At 39.8% G+C, this 18605-nt stretch overlaps 1 protein-coding gene across 1 annotated transcript; it reads left to right on the plus strand.

Moving 5' to 3' along the window:
• The first annotated feature begins 8546 nt into the window (after nucleotides 1-8546).
• On the plus strand, nucleotides 8547-18125 carry LOC116315867 (sodium-coupled monocarboxylate transporter 1-like). The gene is made up of 17 exons (XM_039600964.1): nucleotides 8547-8964; nucleotides 10620-10739; nucleotides 10863-10928; nucleotides 11034-11085; nucleotides 11178-11245; nucleotides 13541-13579; nucleotides 14013-14128; nucleotides 14282-14422; nucleotides 14742-14871; nucleotides 14975-15063; nucleotides 15168-15277; nucleotides 15409-15476; nucleotides 15647-15733; nucleotides 17036-17250; nucleotides 17396-17493; nucleotides 17606-17694; nucleotides 17777-18125. Exons 1-17 carry the CDS (start codon nucleotides 8740-8742, stop codon nucleotides 17876-17878), a joined length of 1815 nt encoding a protein of 604 aa, XP_039456898.1. The 5' UTR covers nucleotides 8547-8739; the 3' UTR covers nucleotides 17879-18125.
• Nucleotides 18126-18605: the final 480 nt, after the last annotated feature.

Raw genomic sequence — 18605 nt, forward strand, 5'->3', positions numbered from 1 at the left:
CTTCCACTTCTCCTGTTTGTCAACCTTTTATTTATTTCCCCTTGGTCCAATCACTCACATTCACTCCCATGCATTCACATTATGATATTTTTTTGCTGATCTGCAGCCTTCCGCAAGACGCCATCAGATGCTCCACATCAGCAAAATGAGCTCAATCATTTGTTTTATTCCGTTTTCGTTTTTAGGAAAATAGTTCTCTATACTTTTGACTGGATTGAATCGATACAATCCATTTTTAGACAGAGACTTGCCGCCAATCAGTCTCTGATTGTAATCAATTATAATTCTGTAAAGCCCACCTGATTTTCGTGATTGGTAATTTTGTCAACGCCGTCCGCTCACTCTCTTCCAGGCCTGCTTAGAACAAAAATGAAAAAGAGAGCTGATTATTAGCTCATCAAAGTACAAAACAAAATCACCTGACAGGTTTTTTCCTGAGTGCACTACTACAAAAAATTTTTTTTTTTTTTTTTTTTGGGGCCCCTCTCAGACATATCCATGTCTTAATTAAACACCCTCTCTGGGAATAAAACAACAGCCTCAAAAATCTGAAACAATCTTAAATTTCACCCGTTCAACACACCGAAAACCTCGTCAAAAGATCAAAGACCGTTTGCACAACGTCACCCTTCCTCACTTTGCCATGTGTTCATTCAGCACAAGATAAAAACCAATTTCAACAACGTATCCTCCATAAATTATAAATTTCCTGTCCAAATCTGCCCCTCTGAACAGACCTGACCACCGTAATCAAATATCCTGATACTTTACCATTATATATTTCTCCCAATACTCTTCATCAGCCCCGATCTCTCTTGAACTGAACAGAAAGCCTCCGACACACACACAGGAAGTGTCTTTGTCACTCACTCACTCCAGCTAATTTGCATAAACCCACAGCTCAACAGCCAACTTAACAAGAGGAATACATGTTTAAACCTTATCACATTATTGAATTATTTTCATTTTCTTTCTATACTAATCACTTACTTTGATAAATCAGTGCAAGAGCACTCCTAAGTAATTACTCCTCTTTTGTTTTTTTTTTTGTTTCTTTCCATAACTCACTCCCTTGTCATACAGCTTCGTTTGAGTTATTCCACAACAACTCTATTTTATCCAAGTGTGTTTTAAGTGTATTTTCTTCAACATTCACACCATTTTAACCCTCATGAAATTAGCAGGCTGATTTAATTACATATGTTTGTGTTCTTAGCCAAGTTTTAAATCATTATCTGTTCATTAATCTTCATGAGCTTGTCTGTGTAAGGTTAGTGCATTTTCTGTTTGTATGTGTGATTCTTATAAATGTTTCTTTTCCAGTGTTCCAAACTCCTTTTGACAGGGTGTGTTTTCTCTCTTTGGCTCATCACTGGTCATTGTGAATGACATTTCCCCTTCGTCTGTGCCCAGTGGCCTTACCTGTTAAATCCCGTCTCCTCCAGTGACTCCAAGGTCACTCCGGGACTTAGGTTCGAGCAATCGTGACTGCGCCTTGCCTTAGGTTGTCCCAGGGTTTCGAGGTGGGATCTTACCCGTCATGGGCTGTCCAGCCTTCCATGCCCGCCTACTACAGGAGCCAACTGGGCAAGGGTGTTATCAGATCTAGGGGACACACTGGTTCTGGAAATTAAAGGAGTGTAAACTGCTTTCTTTATTAAACTTTCCAACAATAATTTCACATGTAACAGTTTGTGTACGTGCGTTTTCAATTCATTAATGTAATTGTTAGTTCATGTATTTATTTCTCTCAGTCTGTCTCTTTTCTAAAACCTGTAATTAATATAATTTTATTACTTTATTACTTTTTCTTAAAACATGCATTCGCTTCATCTTCTTAGAATTTAACTCTGTCTATTTCTCTGGGTGCTCCCCTGACATCATCAGTCACACACACCTTCCTCTCACACACACTTTTAAATATTCTAACCTCTTTCAGACGCCATGACTCGTCTCACCCACACTGCCTTCTCTCTCTCAAACTTCCATTTTCCACTCACTCAGACAAATCATGCAGAGTCACTCAAATCAAATACTGACAGCCTTCACACAGTTAAAATCACACAAAATACGCTTTCATACGAGTATTTTGGACATACCTTCCATGATCAGAAAGAGCAAGTCAAAAGAAAAAAGAAAAAGAAAACTGAAACCTCTCATCGTCTCGCAGCTTCTCCCCACACACACATAACTGAAAAATAAACCACACCAACATTTATGGCTCACGAACTATACATCTATCAAAATTCAGTCATTTACTATACATCCACACTAATATATTCACACTGTATTTACACTCTCATAATAAGCAAAACCAACCTCTTATATACAGGCATTTAGCAAAAGCTCAATTCTGTCGAAATTGAAACCACCCTCTCTACTGCGTCACTGCTGCTCATTTGCATTTACACACCATCCGCACATCCGGCTGTGCATTACTGACACAGAGACTGATCTTACTCATAGATCTCATATTTTATATTACAGACGCCTTATTAATTACAACTGCACAGATTTTTAGGCCTTTTCAACTCCTATGTAATTTCGATAATAGAACATAACGGCTCAAACCGATCAGTCCCAGACTTTTTGTGCTCAATTCACCAGGGCGGTCCCAGACTGTCCTGTCCAGATCTCTAAACCTAACATAATTTGCCAGCATACCCAATAAGCGCAAAAAATAGGAGACTCTAACTCCTAGCAATTTCAGAGGTTCCCAAGTTCTCTCCGCTGTCGACGGTACTATCCCTACTCTTCAGGGTAGGCCAAGGGTCAGCGTCCTGCCCAGGTGCAAGCGCTACCAAGGAGAAAATGCGCTTCTTAACAGACGCCGCTGTCGTCCTAGGAAAATTTACAATAATTTGAAACAACAATCTACACCCGGAGCCGGATAAGATTGAGGCAGATCTCCGTTGTGGACATAGGGGACTTGAACCCACAAAATGACCATCACACGTAGACCAAATGACCAACGGGACTTGAACCCACAAAATGACCAAATTCCCTATCCTTCTAAAGTTCACTTCGCAGTCCAACTGCTTTAATTCTCTTTTCATTCCTTTATTCTCATTACTCAGTACTGTCACTTATACTTCCTTATCATTATCATTACTTCAACCTTCAACTTTTCACCAAAATCAAAGCAGACATCTACCAGTAGTTTCAGTGAGTAGACTTTCAATTTACACAGCCCAATTTGACACACTTTGGTTCATAAGATCAACAGGTGGTGCCTACCTTTTTGTTATATGCCGGCTTGTCACTCACTTAGACCACTGACCAATGCCTGAGCGCCTGACGCCTCGGACCTTTCTCCGTCCTGTCTCACTTCCCCCTCGGACGAAGCCCCAAATGTTAAGGTTCAAAAATATAGGGAAGGAAACACAGGAGGAATGCAAGTAACCACACTGGTCCAAAGGGTAAAGACGATGATTTTAATGAAATGACACGCTGGGGAGAATGAGCGGACTCTGTAAGCAGACAGCCCCACAATCTCATCCTCCTAACATCAAAATACAGTTTTATATGCATCAGAGTATATTTAGTGACGCCCCTCATTGCGTCATCACATACATCAGCTTCAAAACCACAAATGTTCTATTTGACAACTCAAGGCACAATTAAAAGTACACTGGCTTCCATCTTCTCCCGGTGGTTTCCGTAAGCCAGCTCAGCTCTCGCATCGCATCATCTACTGCTTCATCAGTCAACTTTCACCTACACCCTAACAGTGTGTGTGTGTATGTCTCTCTGCGCACACAGAGTGTGCATCTGCTTTCTGAACCTTAGTTGACCTCACTTAGGCAACCAGGCTAAGGCCATCCGGTGTTGTGATGATCTTAACTTCTATGTAAAATGTATAAAACAAATATTTCAATCTACTACAACTACTTAAAACTTAATCAAAGCTTAATCAGACGTATAAATGCATAAAAGATAATAATAGCATCATCAAACTCTGGTTTTGGTTTCACTTTTGCAAAAGCACACCGTTTCCTGTCAGCCTGCAATCAGCTTCTCCCCCACTGAAGACTATGTGTAAGAATATAAAACATTCAGAAACCTTTAAATTATAGATTCAACTGATTATAACTGAACCTGTAATAAACCTGTTAATATTTGATTATGATAACCCCTGTAATACAAATTATAACCTAATGCCAGCACTTCAATAAATGCTTGGATGAAATGATAATTAATGCAATGATAAAGATGATGGTTATGAACAGTAACCCTAAAATAATTCCTATAATTCTACACTATTTTATTACTTAAAATGTGTGACTCTAGACCCAAATTTCCAGGCTTGCATATGGAAGTATAAAAGTGTGCTAGTCAATTTTCTGATATCCAATTTATTAAGTGCAGTAAGCAAGCAGGACCCTAGAATAGTCAAAGTCGAGTATGATTTAAGGACCCTCAGTCTTGTAACTAGGGAACTGGGATACAGTGGATACAGTGCATCCATAAGCAAGTTTAGATTCTTCTTAAACTAGAGGGGAGTTGATCTGTTAAGTTAACTCATCTTTTCGAAGATGAATGCCAGCCTGGCCAGAACAGAAATTTATCCTTTCAACGGTTTCACCTGGTTTTATTCAGAGCTGTGTTCATCAGCGTGGTAAGTTATTCCTTGTTCCTGGGATCTGCAGTTTTTTCAGGATTGTGCCTCTACTCTTTCTATAAAGATCCATGGACAGCTGGACAAGTTTCTTCTCTTGATCAGGTATTTGGGGTTCTGTGTCATAACTTAATACCACTTAAAGTACTAGTGGATCTGCCTGTGGTTTTACAAGCATTAAGTTTATCCCTATGATTCTTTGGTCATGGATATCCTGAAAGGCTACCCTGGCCTCCCAGGACTGTTTCTTGCAGCAGTATACAGTGGCACCTTAAATTTTTATACTCTTATATTTGCTAATAAAGTCTTGCAGTTCCCAGCATCAAAAGCTGGGCCACATAAGAGTTGGCAGAAAAAAAGTATAAGTTGAAGTACTGATTCAACTTCTTTACTCAAGTAAAAGTAAAAATGTACAAGTTCTGAAATATACTTAAAGAAAGCAAAAAGTAGCTTCTTGGAGGATGTTTCTATTTCTGTGCAAAGCTAATTGAACCTTGTGCTTTATTAACATAATGATAAAATAATATCAGTAAATATGGATACAAACCAAAAATTCTAATTATACCCAGCTAGATTCTGTAGAAAAATATATATCTATTGTCTCTTCCCTACATTGCAGAGCAGTGCTTCCTAACCTTTTGGAGCCTCAGCACATATTTCACATTAGAAAAATCACACTATGCGCCAGCAAAAAAAAAGTCACAAAAAGCATATTGATAATGTTTCCCTGCGCACCACACATATCACAGTCGGTTCGGTTTGTCCCCAGTATACACCTTTTTCTTTTTTCTGATCGCTACTCTGATCTGGGTCCTGGAGAAAATTCCGACCCAGATGAAGGCCCTACCATGACAACTTTTTCTTTTCAAACATTTATCTATTGCTATTACGTGCTGCATTGTCTCACTTGCAGCATGACTATGTAGAGAATGTAAATGGTTGTAATAACTCAGTGGGGAAATGAATCATAACTCACAATTTCTATTTTGAGAGCTCCAGTAGATTTTCGTAGTTTCCAGGTAGTGATCAGCTGACCTGCTGCTCTTGGTGGATGTACACAACTGAATTCGAGCAGATGTTTCATGAGTTGTCCTGGCTGATTTCCATGCTTTACACTGACAGTACACTCTTTATGCTGTCTTTTTTCTAGATGGTATGAAGTTGGCATGAAGGTGGAATCTCAGCATCATCTGCTACAAATTCTTATGAATCTCTGCTACACTTAATGTTACCTAACTCTGACCATGAAACCACAGCCACTGCGCCACTCACACACTGTTCTTTACTTTAAATCCATCACAGTACAGCAAACTAACCTGTGTATCCTGCACTAAACTACAGAGGATTTTCTTGCAACCTTTAAATAACAGTCTCTCTAAATTTGCAGCAGGTTTCACAATATGAAAAAAAAACATGTACAGAGCCAATGTCTGGCTTAAAAACACAAGGATATACGTATAAGCCTTCAGTTTGCAGTTTGTCAAATCCCACTGAGCAGGCCTTACCTTTAAATCTGACCTCTTTCCTTCCTCTCCTGTCCTGTCTTTCTTATCTTTCTCCATCTCTGAGTGAAGTTAGCTCTCTTCCTTCACTCAGGGCAGCTGAACCTTTAGCTAGTAACACACTGTGCCAAACACTGCATACAAATAGTTTGTGTGTTTGCTGATGTTTGTTGAACAGATAGAAACGTTGAATTCGAAATTACCTGACACTTCAAAAAAGTCACTCCCTTTATGCTTGCTCCTCTTCAGTATAGCCAGATGTTAAAGTACTGAAACCGCAACTTACAGACACCTACAGTCTCCTGGTGTTGTGGCAAAAACAAAAACTGAACAGCCAACACTCGTCACACGTCATCACTTTTACAACCTCTGGTGATCAATACACAAACAGGACTGCCATTCATGTGTTACTGTTTAGGATCAAAACCCTTTTTCTTTTCAGAGGCTCACAGTGGGGAAATAATAACTTCACCCAAATGCGTTAAAGCAAAAGTAACTGTGTTGAAAATGTTAAAGAGTAGAAAGTACAAATATATATTTAAAAATGTAGGGATTAAAATTCGCAGACATTTTAATAACTTTTATTAAACTCAGCACAGTCTCATCAATCATCAACATACCTGATCAAGCCAAATGTCACACTGACTGACAGACAACTGCTTCACATCTCCAGAGCACTGAGTACGTACCTGATCTGTTCACAGTACATGGTGTACATGATTAACTCTGTCCATTGAGCACTGGTATGTGACTGAGGTTAAAGCTGAATTAGTTAATAAATCTTCATGATTAAAATGTCAGTTGTTACACGATGTTGTTGCAGGTTGTGGTATCGGAGTGTTGTGTGTTTCTATGGCTGACCTGCCATCACTTATGGGACTACTTGCTCAGGTAGTGAGAATCTGTTGATACAAGTCACAACATGAAAATGCATAAATCTTAAATGTGGCCTGCCAAACACATGAACTTCTTAAACATGTGTGTTTATATAAAGCATTTAAGGTTTCACTTCAGATGTCTCTCACAGGCAAGAACCATCATCGGTGGGGTCAGTGGAAGTCCTATGTTTGGTCTGTTTGTGTTGGGTATCCTGTGTCCATTTGCCAGCTCCACAGTACAGCTGAGACTTTTTCCTCCTGCTTTGATTTCATTACATGTGAATGATCAGATAATTTGTCTGCAGCAGTCCTATCACGGTTGAGGCCACTTTCAAAAACATTGAGCCAACTTAAATGTTGAGTCATTTGGGAAACGTCTCTCTAAGTTAACAAGTGACTTGCTCATTTAAAATGAATTTGACTCGTAGTCATCCATTTCTTCCACTTATACACTGAGGGTCACGGTTGGGCTGGAGCCCATTCCAGTTGTCGTAGGATCACCGTAAAAATAAAAACTGACTGAATGATTCTTAGCACCTGCTGGGGTTATTAAACCCTAAACAACCATCTCTCGGCTGGCCTGGGAACGCCTTGGTGTTCCCCCGGATGAGCTGGAGGAGGTGGCTGGGGAGAGGGAGGTCTGGGCTTCTCTGCTTAGGCTGCTGCCCCCGCGACCCGACTTCGGATAAAGCGGATGAGGATGGATGGATGGATGGACAACCAGAACAAAGATGGGAAGGGAAAGGTGGGACTCATAAAAACCATCAAATGAAATGCAAGAGTGAACTTTATTGTTATTTGTACCAGCATCCAGCATTACACCCTGCACAGTGAGAAACTAAAACAACCGCTTCACATGTGGAAAGGTACAACACCAGGGAGTCGACTAATCACTAAACAGAAGAGGCAGTTTATGAAACTCTTATCAGCCACTTAAAATTTATTGTTATTACTGTGGACTCACTATAAAATAAACAAAACAAAACAAAACAAAAACTAAATCTGACATTTCTATTGAGAATGAGAAACAAACAAAAAGAGGAAGGTTTCTGTCATTTAATTGTTTCTCTTACGTTGGTGTATAATATGAATGGTCATGGTGAACATCTTTATCAGGAAAAACTGTGAAACTTATGAAAATACAGTTAAAAGTCCAAAGTTTATGCTCCTTACTTTTCCTAAAGATATCTTCAGTGGGGCAGAGTCTTTTGGCCCACGGGCCCTATGTTTGGCACCTTTAGTCTATAGGATTACTTTTACTGAAGTAGCACAGTGGTTGAACAAGTGCTTAGGAGGCCATAACAGTGTGTCTTAAATGCAATAACTGATTATTAAGAGTCCAGAACAAATACACATGGTGTTCCAAATGCAAACACAGTGTAATCTGCGGATCGACCCGAATCCCAGGACAAAGAGCATGTCCCTGTCTGACATCCACCAGCCACAGCACAAGAAAGAGGTCCGTTAAACATGCATCCAGGTTTCTGGTGGGGGCGGCACAAAGCACTATTATTACCCAAGTTTTATGTGTTTAGGTTCAAACTCTAAATTCTAAACTGTATTCATTAACTTGGAGTGTCAGCTTAACCTGAAAAGACGCGTGCGCGCACAGCCTGGAGTAATTTATCTTACAGTTCAATAGAGTACCTGGAGGTGATGACACCGCCTTTCCAGTGATCTACAGAGCACGGCCCGATAAACGCTTTAGCTTTATTTCAGTTTTGCTCCGGCTTGTGATAAAATGTCCAGGGATGCTCACTTGCTCGTGGCAGCAGACTATGTGGTGTTTGCTGTCGTTCTGCTCCTGTCTGCTGCTGTTGGTTTTTATTACGCCTGGAGAAGCAGGAAACAAGGAACCTCCAGGGACTTTTTAACTGGGGGCCGAAAACTCAATGCCCTGGCTGTCTCCATGTCCCTCACTGCCAGCTACATGTCATCTGTCACTGTGCTGTCCAACCCAGCCGAGGTAACGTGTCGGGACTGTCCTGGATCTGCACTCAGCTTCCTCAGCGCACAAACATTTAAATTAGAATTTAGAATTTTACAAAATGTTTAAAACTGTAATTTCTGTGTGTGAAATGTGTTCTGAAATGTGGATTATTAAACATTAGGTCTCTCTCTTTCAAGTCTCTGTTAGTACATGACTTAATAATTGATCAACAAATCAACTGCCTTACAGAAACCTGGTTACAGCAGGATGAATATGTTAGATTAAATGAATCAACACCCCCAGGTTATTCCAATCATCAGGACCCTCGAAGCACAGGCCGAGGGGGCGGTGTGGCAGCAAATTTTCACACCAGCCTATTAATCAACCAAAGACCAAGACAGACTTTTAATTCATTTGAAAGCCTGATGCTTAGCCTCGTCCACCCCAGCTGTAAAACTCAGAAACCAGTCTTATTCGTTATCATCTATCGTCCACCTGGGCCTTACACAGAGTTTCTCTCTGATTTCTCAGACTTTTTGTCTGATTTAGTGCTCAGCTCAGATAAAATAATTATCGTGGGTGATTTTAACATTCATGTAGATGCTAAAAATGACAGCCTCAACCTGGCATTTAATCTGTTATTAGACTCAATTGGCTTCTCTCAAAATGTAAAAGAACCCACCCACCACTTTAATCACACTCTAGATCTTGTTTTAACATATGGCATAGAAACTGAACATTTAACAGTGTTTCCTGAAAACCCTCTGCTGTCTGATCATTTCCTGATAACATTTACATTTACAATAACTGATTACACAGCAGTGGGGAGTAGACTTCATCACAGTAGATGTCTTTCTGAAAGTGCTGTAACTAAGTTTAAGAATATAATCCACCCACTGTCAGTTTTCAGGCCCCTCTTCTGTGGAACCAGCTTCCAGTTTGGATTCGGGAGACAGACACTATCTCTACTTTTAAGATTAGGCTTCAAACTTTCCTTTTTGCTAAAGCATATAGTTAGGGCTGGACCAGGTGACCCTGAATCCTCCCTTAGTTATGCTGCAATAGGTGTAGGCTGCTGGGGGATGCCCATGATGCATCGAGTATTTCCTTTTCAGTCACCTTTCTCACTCAACTTGTGTTAATAGACCTCTCTGCTGAATCACACCTGTTATTAATTTCTGGCTCTCGTCCACAGAATATCTTTCATCCTTTCTTCCTTCTCTCTGGAGGTTTCTTCCTGTTAAAAGGGAGTTTTTCCTTCCCACTGTCTCCAAAGTGCTTGCTCATGGGGGTCATATGATTGTTGGTTTCTTTTCGCTGTATGTATTATTGTAGGGTCTACCGTACAATATAAAGTGCCTTGAGGTGACTGTTGTTGTGATTTGGTGCTATATGAATAAAATTGAATTGAATTGAAATTGAATTGAATTGCATTAAAAGACCGCTGGAGTCCGCTAACCGAGCTTTACTTTGAGTACACTGCTTTCAATTTCAAACAAATCAATAACGAATTTAAAGTTTTCGTGTTACTCACCGGAGTTCAGCACTGTTCATATTTTGCTCCAAAGCTCGTTCAGTATCAGCAGCACCCGGTGAAGAAACACCGCCACCTGTGTTAAGCGTCGCTGTTCTTTATTTGATACTGTTTTGCTATTTTGTGTTTCCATAAATCTTTTTCAACCTGTCCGTAGGTGTATCGCTATGGAGCCATATTTGGCTATTTAAGTATTTCCTATGTATTAGCAGTGGTGTACACATCTGAGGTCTTTCTCCCAGTTTTCTACAGACTGGCCATCAACAGCACATATGAGGTAACTGTGGTTTTGTTTTCAACATTATTACTAGCTTTGCCTCTGAATTGGAGAGCATGAGGGGAACTAGAAGTCTGATGTATCAGTATCAATATGCGTCTTTTTTGTCTGGTCTCTGCCAAGTATCTGGAGCTGCGTTTCAGCAGAGCCACCCGTCTCCTGGCAATGGTGATCTTCTTTTTTAACGCAGTAAGAAGCCAGTGGTTCAATCCTTGCAGTGCTTTGACTTCTGCACATACAACTACATTGGTATCAGCAGAGACGTTTTTGTGACTGTCCAACTCTTTGCCACAGTTGCTCTACACTGGACTTGTAATTTATGCTCCAGCTCTGGCTTTGAACCAAGGTATGTCAGCTCGAGTTTCCAGCAGTCAAGTTCGTGAAGGGATCTTGTATGAGAGTGTTTTCCCCGTTAATGCATTTCCCCTCTCTTTGCAGTGACTGGTATGAACCTGTGGGGTGGGATTATTTCGACAGCCACTGTTTGTACTTTGTATTGTGCACTGGTTAGTAAAACATTTATTACATATGACACACAGACTGCAGTGCATCACATTGTCAATCTGACCTCACCGAGCATCACTATGTGAGGAACCTTAAGAGACCCCCACTTTCACATTCAGCAGAGATAAAATTAGAATTTTTACATTTTCCTAAAATTCATGAGGTCCCCTTCCCATTTACTCTTTAAAACAAAATACCTCTCAGTTAAAATCACCTCTGATTTCTTGACGTTTTCATTTGGATGACGTAATTCAAATCACTTGTTTAGTTTTATGAAAAATGTGTGCTTGTTTTTTTAAATTTGATGTTTTCACATGCAATCATTAAGGGTCAAAAGTTGGAACCGTCATTGCATAATGTGTTGCATTACCTGTTGTTTTTCTAAAAGTCTGCAAACGTTTGAAAGCTTAGAAACAATTGGCTGTAGTTTACAGAGCACACAATCCCCGCCCTCCCACACCTCACACCCAACTGGTCATGGCAGATGGCCCCGCCCCTCCCTCAGCCTGGTTCTGCAGGAGGTTTCTTCCTGTTAAAAGGGAGTTTTTCCTTCCCACTGTCGCCAAAGTGCTTGCTCATACTGATTTGCAGAACTGATTGTTGGAGTTTTGTCTTCATCATTGCAGTGTCTTTAACCTTACAATATAAAGTGCCTTGAAGTGACTGTTGTTATTTGGCCCCATATAGATGAAAATGAATTGATTTGAATGCCGCAATAAACTGTATTCATTGACAGTGCTTTCCAGTGTTGGGCAAGTTACTTTAAAAAAGTAATTAATTATAGTTACTAGTTACTTCTTCAAAAAAGTAACTGAGTTAGTAACTGAGCTACAAGATTCTAAAAGTAATTAATTACTTGAAAAGTATCTATTGCGTTAATTTTTAAAAAAAGTGTTTAACCATGGGGTCCAGGGTATAATTGGCCATTTTAACTACTTTTGATTTTCCCTCCACATTTCACCTTTAAAAACTATTTACTTTGCCTTGTTTGGTATCATTCTTTTCAGCACAACCTCACGTGTCTGAATTTACAGTTATGTTTTCATTTTGATATACTGTATTAACACAATTGATCTAAAATCAGACAAAAAACATAGAATCCGAGTAGAAAAAGTTATATTTTTTACTGTAACAACCACAAACATCTTTAATGAATCATATTTCATAACTTTAAATGCAAATATAAATTGTCAATTTTAAAATCAGATAAAATAATTATCATGGGTGTTATTTGCAGCCATTTACCTTTTACCCCTTTTTTAAATAACCATTTCAAGCTATTTACATAACAATCAATTCTGTCCACTATAAAGGAGAACATCACAGCCTGATACCTGCAGGTCTGACAGCAGCAGGTGTATCACTCCTGGTCTCTGTCTGGAGACAGCAGTCAGCTCATTGTTCTGACACACAACACAAAACTATCCACAACACTACACACTAACAACACACTCCAAACACGCTAAACATCACGAATCTCTCACATCTCAAAATTCGCTCTCTCTCTTTTTCTGCTTTCTTTCTCTGTCTCTCTCTCTCGCTCTCACAGTCACTCCTAAACCTTTCCCCTCTTCCTAAACAACCAAATGTCATGTTGCCATATCATTTTTGATTGGTCGACATGGTGCATTTTTCCACCAACACGAAAGGGCGGGGGGGTTTTTTGGGAGGGGGGTTGTCATAAGCGGAGAATTCTTGCTAGCGCTGTCCTTAGACAGTAAATGTGACGAAGCTATTGAGGAAAAAACGCCGCGTATATATTGTTTATCATGACTCTGGTTTTACGTGGCCTATCACCACAATTTAAAAACTGGTATATATCACCTTGTTGCTTTGGCATCTTAAAGTGGTCATGTGATTGGCTTACCACGACTACTTTATCCTTCCTCAGTCAAACAGCAGCACTCATGCGATTGTTTTGCCCCCCTAGCTCCAGGTGTTGTGCCAAATTACAGCTACTTCCATGCAACTGATATAAGATGCGGTAAGCTGAAGACAGCTTCAACCGTCTGTTTGTTGAAAAATAGTAACGCGACCGCACCGCATTTTCTTGTTAGTAACGGTAACGGCATTGTAACGATAGAAATAGTAATTAGTTAGATTACTCGTTACTGAAAAAAGTAACGCCGTTAGTAACGCCGTTACTTGTAACGCCGTTATTCCCATCACTGGTGCTTTCTGAAAATGTTCTACCACAGAATACGGTCACATATTTCCAAATTATGCGTTCTGTTCATGCATACAGCTTCCTAACCTTTTTGACAGAGGTTTTTCTTGTTTTGTGGCGTTTGTTACAGGGTGGCCTGAAAGCTGTGGTGTGGACAGATGTTGTTCAGGTAGGGTTCTGCATGAAATAAAATGAAAAAAATACACAATACAACATGCCCCCCAGATAGTTGTGGTAGATGGCTGCCCCTCCCTGACGTTGAGGTTTCTTCCTGTTAAAAGGGAGTTTTTTTGTTCACACTGCCATTTGATTGCTGGCGTTTTCTCTGGATTGTACGGTCTTTATCTTACAGTATAATGCGCTTTTGTTATGATTTGGAACTATATAAATATATGCCATATGCTATGTAAGTAAAACTGAATTAAATTGCAATCAGGTTTCAGTCTAATCTTATCGACACCACAACCAGGTTTGACTCATGTCTTGATTCTTTGCAGTATTCATGTAAATTAGCAAGAATTTGATAACTGGATCCAAAATCTGTCAACATAGTTACAGAATACAGATCTGCCAACCAAACAAATCTCTGATTTTTCTTCTAGATCGGAATAATGTTTGCAGGCTACATGTCTGTTATAATCAAATGTGTGATCTTAAAAGGAGGAATCTCCACTATCTTGTCAGATGCCCAAGAAGGAGGAAGAATTAACTTTGTGGAGTGAGTATATATGTGTGTGTGTGTGTGTGTGTGTGTGTGTGCGTGTGTGTGTGTGTGTGTGTGTGTGTGTGTGTGTGTGTGTGTGTGTGTGTGTGTGTGTGTGTGTGTGTGTGTGTGTTATACTAAAATCATGCTTTTATTGTGTAATCCCAGCTTTGACATAAACCCTCTGAGAAGACACACTTTTTGGACACTAGTCATCGGAGGGACTTTTGGTTGGAGCTCAATTTATGGGACCTACCAACCTCAAGTTCAGAGATACAACTCCTGCAAGACCATTAAACATGCCAGATTGTGAGTGATTCAAAGGAATTTATTCCTTCCTTCCTGTTTAGCTTGCAAAACTAATAATTAAAATAATAATAATTTTTTTTTAAAAAACAACGACATATGACACGTCTATTTCCACATCTATGTAAACTCTGATTCAGCCAAAACAACAACATTGGTGGGGTTTGCTGGCAAATGACATGTTCTTATTATAAACTCTTAAAAGATAACTATGATAAATGTTGACATCATCAGCATACAGTGATACCAAATATAATCTCGTTTGCTGTGCTACACTGATTTTTGTATGCATATTTGACTTTTTCGTGTTGTGTGTTTTCAGAGCTCTGTTCATCAACGTGTTAGGCCTAGCTTGCACCCTGACATCATCAGTGATTTCAGGGCTGTGCCTTTATTCGTTCTATAAGAACTGTGACCCATGGAAAGCTGGACAGGTTTCTTCACCTGATCAGGTACACATAAACAAAGAAACCACAGGATGTACCAACAGTGCCACTGTTTTTATTCAAGTTATTTTATGATCTTAAAATAAAAATCTTTTTTTTCCCTTTACAGCTGTTGCCTTATTTGGTGATGGATATCTTGGCAGATCACCAAGGCCTTCCAGGACTATTTTTTGCTGCAGTATATAGTGCCTCTCTGAGGTTCATACAACATAAGTTGTTATATTTTTATTCATCTGGTCCCACTGATGCATGTCACATTTAACCATAAAGAAAGTAACCATGGTTCATTTCTTCATCTCCAGCACAGTTTCTACTTCAATCAACGCAATGGCTGCAGTGACCATGGAGGACCTGATCAAACCACGCATTAAACTATCTGAGAAAAAGCTTCTCTTAATCTCCAAAGGGCTGAGTAAATAACGAGTTTCCTCTTGTTTGTTTATAATATAAACTGCATGTTATATTAGATTTAACTGAGCACTGCTACGTGGATGCGACTGATAATCGATAAAAATGTCATTTTGTGATGTGATGGTTTTGCAGGTTTATTTTTTGGAATTGTATGTGTTGCCATGGCTGGACTGGCATCACTCATGGGACATATGATGCAGGTAGAGGGATCTGTTAATGCAGAGCTATCAATGATTTCAGGCAAACACATCCAGGAACGTTGTTGTTGTTTATTAGGAAGCATGTTAGTTACATAAATAAGTACATTTTTCACCTCAGTAAATACGACCATTTTTAAAGTGTTTTTTGAGCTGCAGGTCTCTTCAAACAGGCAGTGTCCATCATTTGGGGGGTCACTGGAGGTCCTTTACTCGGTCTCTTCAGTTTGGGTGTCCTCTGTCCATTTGTCAACTCCAAAGTAAGTCCATTCTCATTTTAGTATTTTCCTAAATCAACCTAACATCAATTTATCATCGTATAACATAGTATGGGAGCATTTTCCTTATTAACAGTATTAACAGTATTAAAAAACACTTTATTAAATGCTTAATGTTTAAAAAAAATGTTAACAGCAGGATAAAAATAATAATTACCAAACTCAGGGATGTGTGCTGAGTCCCCTGCTGTACACTCTATACACTCACGACTGCACCCCACCCACCCATCCAACATTTGTATGCTGTTAATATTAATTTTAACAAGTTTGCTGACAACACAACTGTGATTGGGCTCATCGCGATGGGAGATGAGTCTGCATACAGGGACGGAGTCAAAAATATGTCATCAAGGTGCAGCTGAAACAATCTGCTCGTCAATACCAAAAAACCCCAAAGAAATAGTAGTTGACTTCAGAAGGAACAAATCTGACCTACACATTAATGGGGACTGTTTGGAGAGGGTCTCTGACTCCTGGGCCTGCACCTGGGCGGTGACCTATCCTGGAAAACAAACACCACGGCTATGATCAAGAAGGCACAGCAGCGACTCCACTTCCTGAGCGTCCTGAAGAACAACGCCTTAGCCAAGGAGCTGCTAGTGTCCTTCTACAGGTGCTCCATTGAAAGTACACTGACATACTGCATCCCAGCACGGTTTGCCAGCAGTACTGCTTAGGAGTAAGCATCACTCAAGAGGGTCATCAACACAGCACAGAGGATCATCAGCTGTGATCAAGAGCTGTACTCTTCTCTCCCTGGAGGAGCTGTACGGGTCCTGCTGCCACAGGAAAGCCTGCATCATCCAGAAGGACACATCCCACCCTGCACATCACCTGTTCCAGCTGTTACCCTCAGGAAGGCGGTACTGGACAATTAAGGCCAAAACAAACAGACAGAAACAGCACATACACCAGGGCTGTTGCATTTATAAATACACTCGGGGGATAAGTCACTGCAAAAACACAGCCTTCAACTGTGCAATATTTTTTTTCTTTTTAACTGTGTAATATTCTTGTTCATCTGTTAATTGTGCAATATTTCAAAGGAACTGTGCAATATTCTCAGGACTGAAGCACTGTGCGGCAACCGTATTCTCACTTGTTCATTCTTGTATACAGACTTGTACATACTATTTTTTTTCTTTGTTTAAAATTTATTGTACATATATACTTCTTTCTCTTAAAAGTGCCCCCTTCCACTTGTACTGAATGGGTTTACATACAATTTTTGTTGCTCAAAAGCACAATGGCAATAAAGATTCTGATTCTGATATTTGTCCACAGGGAGGTCTATGCGGCCTAGTGACAGGACTGGCTGCAGCTGTCTCTGTGAGCATTATAGAAATAATATCCCCTTCTCCTCCTGAGATGACCCGACCTCTCTCGCTGAGCACTAAGGGTTGTAACTTTACTACTGATGGCAGTCTCAACTGGACTACCCCACTGCCAACAGAACCAAGTCTTTTTACCACAACCCCAGGACAGAATACTGATGACATGTAAGTGTGGTCGGGTCGGTATTTTTCATTTGCAAACTGTCTTCACAAATTCCTTTGTAGCCTTCAGAATACTTTCATAATATGGTGTAATTACATTAACAAGACATTTGTTAACAAGATATTTACTAATCTCTCTCACCACCAGACATGCGGTTCAGTGGCACTCTCCATCCTACCTTTATTTCTGTGTCATTGGAGGTTTAACATCTGTTATTGCTGGAATAATCATCAGTCTCTTGACAGGTAAAACAAAATGAAATAAAATAAATAAAGATTTTGCCATTGGAACTGTGATCTCATTTTCTTATTGTTTCATAACAACATTTTGTTTTTGTTCTTCCACTCATCATTTCAGGGGGATTGAGGGAGACGGTGGACCCGAGGCTTATGCTAATGAAAGAAGACACTCTTTCTTATCACCTGTTCAAACGTGTCAAAGACGGGGTACGTGCTGAAGGGCAAAGGTATCAAAAGCAACAGACCGAAGACAGGTGATCAATTCTGCCTTGTACTTTTCCTTCCTTAGGTCATGGGAGGAACAGACAGTGTTGGTCAGCCAAACAAGGAGGATGGAATCAATAAACCTGCTGAAGAGAAATTTGACAATACCTGTGTCTCATCTTTTTAACGACCGATACAGCTGAAGAATTTCACAACAAAGCTGCTGTAAAGCTCAAATCCAGGATTGTAATCACCTGACTTCATAAGAAATGAGACCAAAGGAACTGAGTTGTCAGCGAGACAATAATGTTTTTATTTTTCCAGTGATTCAGTAAAAAGTAGAAAGCATTTCTTTCAAATAGCTACTTGTGCACAATGATGATTGCATGTTTGTATTGTTTAGATTAAAACATTATTAATAAAAAGCCACATGATAAACATTTCAATTCAATTCAGTTTTATTTATACAGCACCAAATCACAACAAAAGCTTCAAGGCACTTTATATTGTAAGGTAGACCCTACAATAATACATACAGAGAAAAACCCAACAATCAAATGACCCCCTGAGCAAGCACTTTGGAGACAGTGGGAAGGAAAAACTCCCTTTTAACAGGAAGAAACCTCTGACAGAACCAGGCTCAGGGAGGGGCGGGGCCATCTGCTGCGACCGGTTGGTGTGAAAGAAGGAAGACGGGATAAAGACATGCTGTGGAAGGAATAGTCGAAATAGTTCAAACATAAGTGATCCTCTCTTTCTGGAATGTTTGAATTTCTCTGACCAGAAGGACAACGCAGACTTTGCTCACTTCATGTACCAGACACAGATGCTGAAACGTCCACAGGACACAATCCACACAAACAGTTTAGGCGATGAATACATGATGATGCTATTTATTACTGAGTCATAAAGCT

This window comes from Oreochromis aureus, linkage group 17 (assembly GCF_013358895.1).
Source record: "Oreochromis aureus strain Israel breed Guangdong linkage group 17, ZZ_aureus, whole genome shotgun sequence".
In the NCBI taxonomy this organism is placed as follows: Eukaryota; Metazoa; Chordata; class Actinopteri; order Cichliformes; family Cichlidae; genus Oreochromis; species Oreochromis aureus.

Coding starts and splice junctions, on each gene's coding strand:
- LOC116315867 (XM_039600964.1), top strand. CDS start 8,740: ATGTCCAGGGATGCTCACTTGCTCGTGGCAGCAGACTATGTGGTGTTT. Junction 17,251..17,395: donor GGACAGAATACTGATGACAT/GTAAGTGTGGTC, acceptor TCTCACCACCAG/ACATGCGGTTCAGTGGCACT. Junction 17,494..17,605: donor AATCATCAGTCTCTTGACAG/GTAAAACAAAAT, acceptor TCATCATTTCAG/GGGGATTGAGGGAGACGGTG.